The sequence below is a fragment of the Penaeus vannamei genome, chromosome 13, assembly GCF_042767895.1.
Source record: "Penaeus vannamei isolate JL-2024 chromosome 13, ASM4276789v1, whole genome shotgun sequence".
Taxonomy (NCBI): domain Eukaryota; kingdom Metazoa; phylum Arthropoda; class Malacostraca; order Decapoda; family Penaeidae; genus Penaeus; species Penaeus vannamei.
The window spans coordinates 3,914,330-3,926,829 of NC_091561.1; the positions used below are offsets into that span (position 1 = coordinate 3,914,330).

General features: G+C 39.6%; 2 protein-coding genes across 2 annotated transcripts in view; both read right to left on the reverse strand.

Annotated features, from left to right (window-relative positions):
* BNIP3 (BCL2 interacting protein 3) overlaps positions 1-3,979 on the reverse strand; it is a gene marked incomplete in the record, with an annotated part of 16,927 nt that extends 12,948 nt beyond the window's left edge. Inside the window, 1 exon segment of the mRNA XM_070128647.1 lies at positions 3,832-3,979. Within this exon segment, the coding sequence (XP_069984748.1) occupies positions 3,832-3,874 (43 nt within the window).
* Positions 3,980-4,950: 971 nt separating this feature from the next.
* The window catches only part of LOC113820487 (uncharacterized), a 64,735-nt gene continuing 57,185 nt past the window's right edge, over positions 4,951-12,500 (reverse strand). The window contains exon 3 of the mRNA XM_027372808.2: positions 4,951-12,500. This exon is cut by the window's right edge and continues 928 nt beyond it. Within this exon, the coding sequence (XP_027228609.1) occupies positions 10,342-12,500 (2,159 nt within the window). The 3' untranslated portion in view covers positions 4,951-10,341.

A 12,500-nucleotide genomic window follows, 5' to 3' on the forward strand; every position in this document is an offset into this window, starting at 1 on the left:
TGTGTGTGTGTGTGTGTGTGTGTGTGTGGGTGTGTGTGTGTGTGTGTGTGTGTGTGTGGGGGGTGAGGGTGTGTGTGTAGGGTGAGTGTGTGTGTGTGGGGTGAGTGTGTGTGTGTGTGTGTGTGTGTGTGTGTGTGTGTGTGTGTGTGTGTGTGTGTGTGTGTGTGTGTGTGTGTGTGTGGTGATTGTGTATGTGTGTGTGTGGTGATTGTGTATGTGTGTGTGTGGTGATTGTGTATGTGTGTGTGTGGTGATTGTGTATGTGTGTGTGGTGATTGTGTATGTGTGTGTGTGGTGATTGTATATGTGTGTGTGTGGTGATTGTATGTGTGTGTGTGGTGATTGTATATGTGTGTGTGTGGTGATTGTGTATGTGTGTGTGTGTGGTGATTGTGTATGTGTGTATGTGGTGATTGTGTATGCGTGTATGTGGTGATTGTGTATGTGTGTGTGTGGTGATTGTGTATGTGTGTGTGTGGTGAGTGTGTATGTGTGTGTGTGGTGAGTGTGTATGTGTGTGTGGTGAGTGTGTATGTGTGTGTGTGGTGAGTGTGTATGTGTGTGTGTGTGTATGTGTGTGTGTGGTGAGTGTGTATGTGTGTGTGGTGAGTGTGTATGTGTGCGTGGAGAGTGTGTATGTGTGTGTGGTGAGTGTGTATGTGTGTGTGTGGTGTGTATGTGTGTGTGTGTGGTGAGTGTGTATGTGTGTGTGTGTGGTGAGTGTGTATGTGTGTGTGTGGTGAGTGTATGTGTGTGTGTGTGTGGTGAGTGTGTATGTGTGTGTGTGTGGTGAGAGTGTATGTGTGTGTGTGGTGAGTGTGTATGTGTATGTGGTGAGTGTGTATGTGTGTGTGTGGTGAGTGTGTATGTGTGTGTGTGTGTGTGGTGAGTGTGTATGTGTGTGTGGTGAGTGTGTATGTGCGTGTGTGGTGAGTGTGTATGTGTGTGTGTGGTGAGTGTGTATGTGTGTGTGTGGTGAGTGTGTATGTGTGTGTATATGTGTGTGTGGTGAGTGTGTATGTGTGTGTGTGGTGAGTGTGTATGTGTGTATGTAGTGAGTGTGTATGTGTGTGTGTGGTGAGTGCGTATGTTTGTGTGTGCTGAATGTGTGTGTGTGTGTGTGTGTGTGGGGAGTGTGTATGTGTGTGTGTGTGGTGAGTGTGTATGTGTGTGTGTGTGTGGTGAGTATGTGTGTGTGTGTGTGTGTGGTGAGTGTGTATGTGTGTGTGGTGAGTGTGTATGTGTGTGTGTGTGTGGTGAGTGTGTATGTATGTATGTGTGTGTGTGTGGTGAGTGTGTATGTGTGTGTGTGTGTGGTGAGTGTGTATGTGTGTGTGTGTGTGGTGAGTGTGTATGTGTGTGTGTGGTGAGTGTGTATGTGTGTGTGTGGTGAGTGTGTATGTGTGTGTGTGGTGAGTGTGTATGTGTGTGTGTGGTGAGTGTGTATGTGTGTGTGTGTTGAGTGTGTATGTGTGTGTGTGGTGTGTGTGTATGTGTGTGTGGTGAGTTAGTATGCATGTGTGTGGTGAGTTAGTATGCATGTGTGTGGTGAGTGTGTATGTGTGTGGTGAGTGTGTGTGAGTATGTGTGGTGAGTGTGTGTGTGCGTGTGTAGTGAGTGTGTGTATGTGTGTGTGCGCGCGTGCGTCATTTCCTTAAATGGCCAGTACTCGAGAAACTATTGTCTTCACTTCCAAAACATCCCTTTAGCGTATTGTAAGTTTTTCAACCATTCTCTCAACACAGCAGTGTGTACTGTAAATCATGGATGTTACTCCTTGCTTGCAAAGAGAATTAAACTCTCAAAAATATTTTTCAAAAAATTTCCATATGACACAGAATGGAAAACTCTAGGTTCTATGATAGTTGACAAGCGGCATCACCCATCTCAAGGATTTGCATATTTTACATAATTTTTTTTTTGTTTTGTTTTTTATGTGATATGCATGCTCCTAAAAGTTCCATCTAATCATCACTCTTTATTGTTCATCCACCCTTGTCTTACAAGTTGGTTCAGCTCTCTGGTCTATAATCCCAATAAACATTTCATTATGCATTTTTTTCATAAAAAAAAACAAAAAAAAAAAAACATACTACAGGTATTGATAGTACTTTCAATGTGCTTCATAAAAGGAAAGATTACTGACTTATTTTGGCAAACAGAATATTAGTCATATGGTGTATCAAACACTGTTGAAGTGGCATTCAAATGTTAAATAAAAATCCACATATTATTAGTTCATTCTGATACTACACAATCTGTTCAAATCCTAATGAATTCCAATATAAAGACAAATTCTGAAGAACATTCTTCAACAGTATATGATACAAATTTTTTGCATGTGCAAATAAGTTTGTCTGCATAAAACAATTTTTAGCATGGTAATTATAATGTAATAAATATGAAACAATTGTGAAAAATCTACTTTTTTGACAGGAACAAATTCAATTATCTTTCTATCCCTGAGCAGCAAATCATGTGTCATGTGCATATTCTTCGGTATCAAAAAATTATAATGTATGCCAAGTAATTTTTTGGTAGTAGGTTCTCATTCAACTCATTCAAATTATTTTCTGAAAATAAAACATAACACTGAGATTGCACTTTACGAGAAATATGTATGAACTAAATATATCAACTATAAGTCTTCTTCAGGAAAAGAAGTCTTATAAGACTCATTGTCATGTTGAGTCAATACATCTTGCTACACAGAAGACATTCATTCTCATGGCTACCAAATTTAGCAAGAGGAACTCTAAAGTGATATTCTATAGTTAGCTTATCAGTCAAAGATTTTGAGAGAGCATACATGATCACAGAAATATCATATTCTTTGAAATTATTAGATAAAAAAGATTCAATAACCATGGCTTGTTTGAATAGGCATGCGATATCTTGTTATGATAAGTTTTACTATCATGTTTAATCTTTTGTTTGCAAATTTATTTGTTGTAATAGGGGAGAAAGGGCAAGACAAAAAAACAAAAAGGGGGAAGAGGAAGAGATAAAAACTGAAACTATATCACTGTGAAAACAATTATAAACTATCAGAAAAAATAATGAATTACGACTAATACTGAACTATAACAGTTGTAATAATTTACAACCACATACACACAAGGAGGTATGAACCGTGGCGCTTTGCCCTTACACACCCACAAATCTGTTATGGACATAATTTTGTCACTTATTTTCTTCATTTTCTGATATTTTTCTTTCCCTGCACAAATTATTTCATATACCTTTATAGTTTTTCTTCTCATTATGACATTGTCCTTTGATTTTCCCTGTCATAGTGCAGTTATATAAATATATAACAATGAAGTATTACAAAAAAATATATATAAATGAAACAAATTACATGAAAGAAATAACAAGAAATAACAATTAGAGAATATAATACACTGTAACTGAACTATTTTGCTTAAATTTAACTTTGTAACTTTAAATGTCGCAGTCACAATAAGAAGGAAAACATCAATAAAAACCTCTCCCGTAATATCTACTTGGTTTTATTCCATCATGACTGTGTACGTGTTTCACCTCTGGTTATTCTGCGCTCGACAACCGTTATTCACATTTCTTTCGCTCTCTATCATTAACCTCCGTAATGTGTGAACGATCGAATTCTTGTTGTTCTTTCGCGTTCCAAGACCCTCCGCCCCGACATCGGAATGCAAGTGCCAGAGGGACCGAAGGCGTAAAATTCAAGCTGTTGATCTAATGACGTACTTGCATCGTACGTGACACTCGCCTACCAGGAGCCCCGTCAGTAGGAAACGGTAGATACACACACACTCCAGGACTAACAGCCGGATTTTTCACACTCACCACCCAGAGTCTTTTCATCGCTGCTACGACGCGGCGTGGCCATCGCCAGTGATTCCGAGGGGCGAGACAAAAGGAATTCTCGTGCGTGCACCTGTGGCGTCCTGCTCGCGTCGCTCCACGATGCTTTGTTTTGGTTCGGGCGAAACGTCAATGGGCGTGACGTCACGGCCAAGCGAGAACCTATCGTGCGCTCCCTCCTCGCCTCGGGGAGCTTCTCCTGGTCTTTTGATAGGCTCTCTAAATTTTAATTCAAAACTATTGTTGGCCAAAGAAGTAAATCCGGAAATAAGTATTCTTTTTCTATCGTAACAAGTATAAAACGAAATTAAATATATTTCCCAAATGATCTGCGTTTTACAGGAAGTAATTGATTATATGGGTTAGTTCTCGACCCACCTATTTGTACCAATATTTGCATTCCGTTTGTTTGTGCTTACTTGGCCTCATCGGTCGATCGAGGCCTAATTATGTCCTATATAAAGTGTCATTCCATTCTTTTCTTTTTTTCCGTTATGTACAATTATGAATATAGTACGCATTCTGGTTTGTCGATTTCCGTAGTTTATACGGCCTGTAATTTGAATGAGGAAATACAAATTGCCGTTAAGAAGAGTCATGGCAACAATTTCTCCGAGTTTAATGACCAACGCAACAAAAAATATAAACAATATTGAGAATTACGCTTATGCCAGTAACAATCAGAATAAAATTAAAAATGCCAATATGGTAATCACTGAATAACTATTTTGTTAAGGGTGACAGTGTTGATACGGATAAACAACAGCTACCGTATGTCTGCACATTCATCTCCTTTATAAACTTTCTTAATTTATTGTCTCTGTCATCACTGTCACTTTAGATTTGGTGAAGATAAGAGTCTGCAATATACTCAAGACTTTCAAATTTCTGCAATCATTTCTGCATTGTAAGCAAAAACTGGCAGGTGAGAGTAATTTGGCATAAATGCATTAAGTTTTAAGTTTTGAATAAGAATTGTATCAAAAATCCCAATCATATAATTATACACCTAACATTGGTGTAAACCTGTCAGCATATACATAAATATATTCACACATACATGATAAACTTGGAAGGTTTTATTTTTATAAATACAGCAAAGTTATTAAATGTTTTATTGATAGACAAAAGTACATTAGTTGCATTACAAAAGAGTTACCAGAGTAGTACAGTTACATATTTTCTCAGCAATAGCGTTGTCATTACCGATAAATTATATATTTCATGCATATATAGAAAGCTTATCAGTTTATCTCCCTTTGCTTGTTTTCATCAATAGATCAAATGAAATAATAAAATCAGCATTTTATAATGCTAGATGAATAGTAATTATAATGAGTATATGTGAAACTAAAACTACAAGAAAAGATATCAATACATAAAAAAAGATAAAAATCTGACACACTTTGGGGAATAAAATTCAAATCTGATATAATAGACAGCAATAAATTCTCTAATGCCCAGCACAGGCAGTAGTGGTAAAGCAGAACATATATTATAACAAGTGTTAGAATTCAGGGTGTGATTTTCTGGGGTTGGAGAGAAGCTGGTCAAAGTCAACACTTACAAAAACTAAAAACTAATTCTTGCATAAACCACTGGCACATTCTTTGATTCACAGTAAAAAATAGAGGATATAAACTTCACTACAATCATCAAGATTGTACATAACATTAAAGAAGTTCAGGAGAATGGTAAAACTCCTGTCCATCACAACCACTAGCTACTTCCAAAAGGATCGTCCTCTCATGCAGTCACATGCACAAGTAACCTCCTATTTAAGAACTGTGAAATTTTCTCCTTGGAGAGATATATACATATAGAATAAAAATCTTCAAAATTTCCTCTTTTTCAAGAAAACAGCTACTCTGTATAAAATAACTAAAAATATAATATTAAAAATGAATAAGTGAGCTTTTTGCCCTGACCAGCCCACATACCAGCAACTTCCTCAACTTCAGAACTTCACTTATTATAGAATGTAAAGCTCAACAGAACTTTGTACACAATAAAGTATTGCCAATTAGCTTTGGTAAACCTAAACCCTGCATAGATATAATGCTTCTATATGAAGTATGTTTTAAAGAAAATATAGGACTACATGCAAAGCAAATATAATATATATAATAATAATCTCCTTCATAGAAATAACGCTATAAAATCTTATTGACTTCATGAAACACTGACCACGGAAAGATAATGGGCCACACACGATGGATCAAGTCGGGGCTGAAGTCACTCTAACTCCAGCATAACTCAAGACAACCAACTCTTATTCATATATGAGGTAAAATTTTGCTAAAGCTATAGGCTGCATAAACAACCTTTCCTGTCTAGATTCAAACACTGAACACTAAAATCAAAAGCCAATATATTTAAACACTCCTGTTTCAAATACACAAGCATTTGCATTTAACTCCCATGGCACACTTCAAAGTTAGACATGACTCAGCAGCCTGACCCCTTCCACCAGTGCAGCTAAATGAATGTATCACAAGCTAAGGAGGTTACAAAAGAAAATATTGGCCATAGCCAAATACAAGCAAAGGAGCTCTGGTTGGGAATCACGACAGCAGGTACCCAAGTCCCCTCTCCCTGGGGGCAGCATCAACTCTTACCTAAAGATAATGAAACTTTATTTCTACTACAGCAAGTCATGAATGGAGCCATGAATACTGGAAATATAGCATCACTGTAATAATCAACATTAGAAAAGGGCCAGTGATATGAATATGTTGATGCGGCCATAAGGCCGAGGGATGATATGCCACAACCTACGCATCTCAACCTTTCCGGCTGGTTTGGGCCTATAACTGCTGTCCAGCCCCCTTCCAGAGACAACTTTGACGCTTAGGGAAGAACTCCTCAAGGTAGGCCAACTCTTCCCCTACCACAGCAAGAGGCTCCACGCCAGGAGACAAGTACCTAATTTATCACTTAATATTACACTAGCAAAATGTTAACTGGAATTGTAAAATGGCAACTTGTTAAAAGTACAATTATCATATATCCAAATTGATATAGATCTATTATTTCTGCAAAAAATCTATAGAGCTAAAGCATTCATTTAAATGGTAAAAAGGCAATTATCCAGATCTTACAATACAAAATAAATTGGGCACTTATTCCTCAGTGTATCTGATAGGAGCTGCAGCAAGGATCAAGTCACATACACCATCTGAGGAGACAATATTGTGTTTACAGTTTTCCTGAATTATCTGTGGGGCCTGAACAAAGCAATGAGACATTGAGGGATAAACTCGGTTTTGTGCCTACACACCACATTTGGCACAAGATACAGTTCACGAGGGGGAAGACACACCTCCCCATAACCTAAGGCTGATTCACGCAAGGGGGGGGGGGACGCAGTGGAGAAGGTGATCGAGCCTGGACTGCATGGATAGCATGTGTGATGGCTAACTATGTATGACCCGTACAGAAATTCTCTTAGAAGCAAGGACTGCAGGTGTGTGAGCACTGTCTTCTCCAGTAAAGATGGCTACTTTTTCTTTATCATTATACACCACATGTTAAACTCTATATGAAAACTATGAATTATTTCTCCTCACAGTGCAGAATCAGGCACCTTCATCCTACGTCTCCATCACTTCTAATATCTGTTCCTGTCTTACCATAACCCTACAACAACAAAAACATATGTCTGCCAGAAATGTACAGATTTTACCTATTCTACAAGCATTTTGTGAGACCATGATGGCCTAAAATTTGCAGTTTAATGTTGCATTAATACTTCAGATGTCCAGTACTCAAAATCTGGCAACAACTTAAAAAGTAAATTGCTGTTGTAAGTTACTGGCATGACAAGACTATGTATGGCAACAGTATGATGCACCGTATACGTTATCTAGACCGTTTGATTCAGTCTTCAAATTATTACTTAATGATACTCTGTTTAAAGTTATAAAACCTTCAGCAATGGTGTGTTACCTGCCAAAGACTACATGTGGTAATACTAAAAACCAGATCTTGTATCCATAGTTTTAAGCTAAAGTTGTCATCAGGTAATAAAGTAAATTGTCATGTATGGCAGACCGGACGACCCCACAGTCAATTTCTCCCCTAAAAGAAACTACTCGCAATAAACACACACAGCAGACACACTCAAATAATCTCAGAGGCCGTTATCCATCTCTACAAACACAGGCATGCAAAACTCTTCAAACAAGAAGACCTCACAGGAGGCAGCCACTATATAGGGTTGAATAATATATATGAATGCTATCAGTTCTACACGCTATAATCTTACTAATAATATAAAGTAATAAAGAGGCATTGCATATGCAGTTTCATTTTAGATTCTAAAGTCTTACAGGTACTAGGGGGTTCTAAATTTTTGCACAGTAAAAGTCAAAACCTTAAATTATGAAAAATTTGTCCAAGTATAGACAGAGGAAAGACACTTAGAAGGTGAAACCAGCAAATTGCATCCAAAAATGTGTCAGGGTCAGTTGTTCAGAGCTTGGGGGACCCGTCTCTCACCATCAACTCTGCCTCAAAGTCGCACGTGGCCCCACGTGCTACAACACCGCCTGCAGCTCTCAAACACTAAATTATTCGCTTCTTGAAAGTCCTGGATATGTTGACTTGTGTTGAAAAATGGAGGTACAATGATGAAGCCAATACATGAGATTATGATAGCCATTATGAATATAAGCAGTGTTTTATATGAGATATGATAACAGCTTATCCACCTAGAGGAATGATCTATAGATAAATTCACCCTCAACAAATGCTGGAGGGAACACATCCCCGGTCTAAAAGGCAAAAATAATTGCTTCTTCTACTGTATTTAACTACTGTTTTCCCTGAGGGAAAATATGTTTCTTCAGATGACTACATTTCCTAGTGAGGTGGTAATATCATGAGGAAGCCCGGTGTATCTGTGTCACAATTTTCTAATGGTAGAGTCACCCTGGTGGAAAGCCTAGGTATTCTGTTAAAAGTACATGATATATGGAATGACATCTATTTAGTTCTCAATCTGAATGATATATCTCCATTACAAGGAGCCAAAAACTGGATATAATAATGGCGTCTGATACACCTCGAGAAGTAAGGCCAAAGACTAGACATCCAGTTTATCTTACCTACTCTATATAAAGACCTCTTGGCACTGACCTGGTAACAGAATATTTATAATGTTCTTAGTAAAGCCTTTGTCTTAACTTTAGTCTCACTTCTCAGTCTCTGGTGAACAACGCAATCTTGTGTTTTACTGACTGTAAGACGGAGTGTCATCGAGGATCAACCTTCCCTGAGTAGCAGTGGGTAGCCGAGCCCTAGTGAGCCTCCCCTATAAGGATGCATTGACTTTGTCACAAACCTTACATGAAATGGGGCATGGGAGCACTGACCCATACTCCTCATGCATTCATTCTGCTGATCGTCCAAGCTTAATATCTGACTAAAATCTTAACTAACGACCACCGATATATCTAATTAATATATGGCAATATATGGTCACTCTACTTCTCACTTTGGATTTCTTGGTTAAAATTTGACATACTATTGCCTACCATCCTTGCAGCTGGAGGTTTTTACTCCAGCCCCTGACATGAAGCTCTGAGTGTGTGTTATCAAAACACAGCACACACAACTTTCAACCATTCATTCTAAAGCCATCAGATCAAATACCCTAAAGCTAATATGACCACAACCTGAAACACAAGATGGCTACATGACTTGAGTTATGCCTCATATACTGCAAGTTGGAAGAAAGCGTAATACGTGGCCATCTGGCATCCAGATGGATGGTCATGGTAAAACTTCAGGGTCTATTAAAGCTGTTACCAGGAGCTAGGACAGCCATCCTGTTCACTAACGCTGAAGGGTCTCTCACAACAAACTATTTACACCCCGTCTCGCTTGTTCGACCTTTTCCCCATTGAGAAAAATAGAAAGAGGAACATTTCACTTACAATCTCCTAAAATATGTGGGCAAGAACAATGGCAACTTACAAATAATGTACTGAAATAGTTTTGGTACCTTGTGAGAAACACTTCGTTACATATATCCTTAACAATTTAGCGTGTGAATAAGTACAAAAGTGAAATACTCTGCAGTTTTCCCCTTAAAGGCATAAGGGATTTTAGTCTTTGATTATTTCTTGCATTCAGTAAAATGTGTCCAAACATCTCCAGAGGTGATATAATCACTCCTGTCTCTCTTGAAAGGAGTAAGTCGAACAAACGAGGATCGAGTTCTGACCTCTGCTGCAGCCACCTGTCCTCCTGACCACCACAACCAGAAACTCCACAACACAATGCTGGTGAATTTATATATTTATATGCGTATTTTAAAATGTGCTGTGATTTGCCAACTTATTTTTCTTCTGAGGCCTGTAAAAGCCAGTAAACTGCTTCTGTACCAACCCTGTCATTCTCACTATGGTATCATCTCAACTGATATATGGGAAAGCTTAAGAGACTTTTCAGGCTGGGTTTTACAGTGCTCACTGGAAGTTAAGCTTGTCACTTCACACTTACAGATGCTTCATGTGACTCTCCAGAGAGAGCTTTTGATTCTGCTTCAACAGGACCCGTGGGGAGATCCATCTTCTCGACTCCCCTGTTTCCATTTTCCCCATGTGCCTTCTCAAGCCTAATGCTTTCTTTTGCTGCTATTTCCTTTTGCCATTCAGGATCGTCACCATAGGGAGAGTCTGGATGATTATAGCCAGGTGAATATGGCTCCTCCTTGGGTTCTTGTAACTGTACAATAGGTTCTAGATTAGGGCCATCTTCGGTTCCCTCATCACCATCTTCAGTGCCATCGTCTAAGTCATCATCCTCATCATCATCCTCAAATTCATCCTCATTTTCTCCCTCTGCTGGCTCTTCTGATTGCATCAAATATTTAGACTCCCTCAAAATCTTGATTTTCAAGCTCTTAATGGGGTGGCGTTTCTTTTTGTGTGTTTTAAGGCATCTTTTTAATCTAAACATGGCTGGACATTCATCGCATTTGATTCTACGCCTACCTTGTCCTGGCCCTTTCCCGTGCATCCTTTGGATGTGGGTCTTAAGGTTGGATCGCTGGGCAAATCCCGCTCCACAATGATCACATTCAAATGGTCTTTCCCCCGAGTGCAGTTTCATATGAATTCGTAAGTTGCTCATCATGGTGAATTTTGCCCCACATTCCAAGCAGTTATATGGTTTGATTGCACTTGGATTTTTTTTCCTTCCTCTCCTTGTTGGGGTTCCAGCTTCTCCGCTATGTACTCTGTTTTTATGGGCTTTAAGATTTGACTTTTGTGTGAAAGCTTTATCACACTGATCACATTTATGTGGCCTTTCACCAGTGTGAGTTACAGCATGAGTTTTGAGGTTGGCAATCTGTCTAAAAGCTGCATCACATTGGTCACACTTGTATGGCCTTTCATCTGAATGAATTTTCTGATGGGTTTTAAGTGTTGACAACTGAGTAAAGCAAGATTTGCACTCTGGGCATTGGTATGGCCTCTCACCTGTGTGAATACGCCTATGAGCCCGAAGATTACCTTGTTGGGTAAATTTTGAGCCACAAACCTCACATGTAAAGGGCTTCTCTCCTGTGTGCCTCCACATGTGGTTCTTCAACTGAGTGCTGTTCTTAAAGACCTTTTCACATTCATTGCACTTATGAATGACAGGTATACGTGGAGGTTTAGGTTCTTTAGGTTTTTTGGGTTTTGGTGGCTTTGGAGCAGAGCCCATCTGTGCCTCATGGACAAGCATTGAAGTAGCATAATCCTGGTTATAAGGCTTAATATCATGGTATGGCTTGACTTCCATATCATCATCCAATCCAAGATTCTCTCGATGGTCTCGGTCCTGGCTATCACTTATGTACTGGGAAAATTGGGTGTTGTATGGGCTGCTATAAAACTGATGTTGTGGAGGAAGTGGTGCACTTGAAGGATCAGGCATGGGTGTTACAGATGAAGCAGGAGTTGGGGGGCCAAGGCTGCTATGGCTCAAGTCTCCACGGTACATTGATTCTGAGTAGCGTGGGGACTCCACTCGCATTGATTCCCTCATAGGGTGTGGAGATTCTGTCATCATTCGATGAGAGGGAGGATCATAGTGTGAACGCATAGGAGGAATGGATGACTCTGGAGGTGGTGGGGGGTTCATTCTTACCCCTGTGGAATTGCTTCCACTGTCATGATTTATTCGCAGATTTTCAGGCATTAGCTGATGAGATGGTTCAGTCACACAAAGGTTTTCTGGGACCATTCGTGACGCATCAGAGGTCACCCTGAGATTCTCTGGCATCATGGGATGGGGCTGTGGGGTCTCTGCACCAACACGAAGGTGATGTGATGTTTCACCTACTCTAACATGCTGACTTGTTTCTACACCAGAGCGGTGATGCTGCTGTATATCAGAACCTACTCGTAGATGCTGAGGAGTGTCTCCACTTAGCCTCATGTGTTGAGAGTTTTCTTCTATACGCATGTGTTGTGGAGTTTCTGCCCCCACTCGCAAGTGCTGTGAATGCTGGTGTTGTGGAGTCTCAGCTCCAACTCGCAGATGTTGAGGAGTCTCGGCCCCTACACGTAGGTGCTGTGGTGTTTCTGCTCCCACACGGATATGCTGCGGAGTTTCAGCCCCTACGCGTACATGTTGTGGGGTTTCTGCTCCAA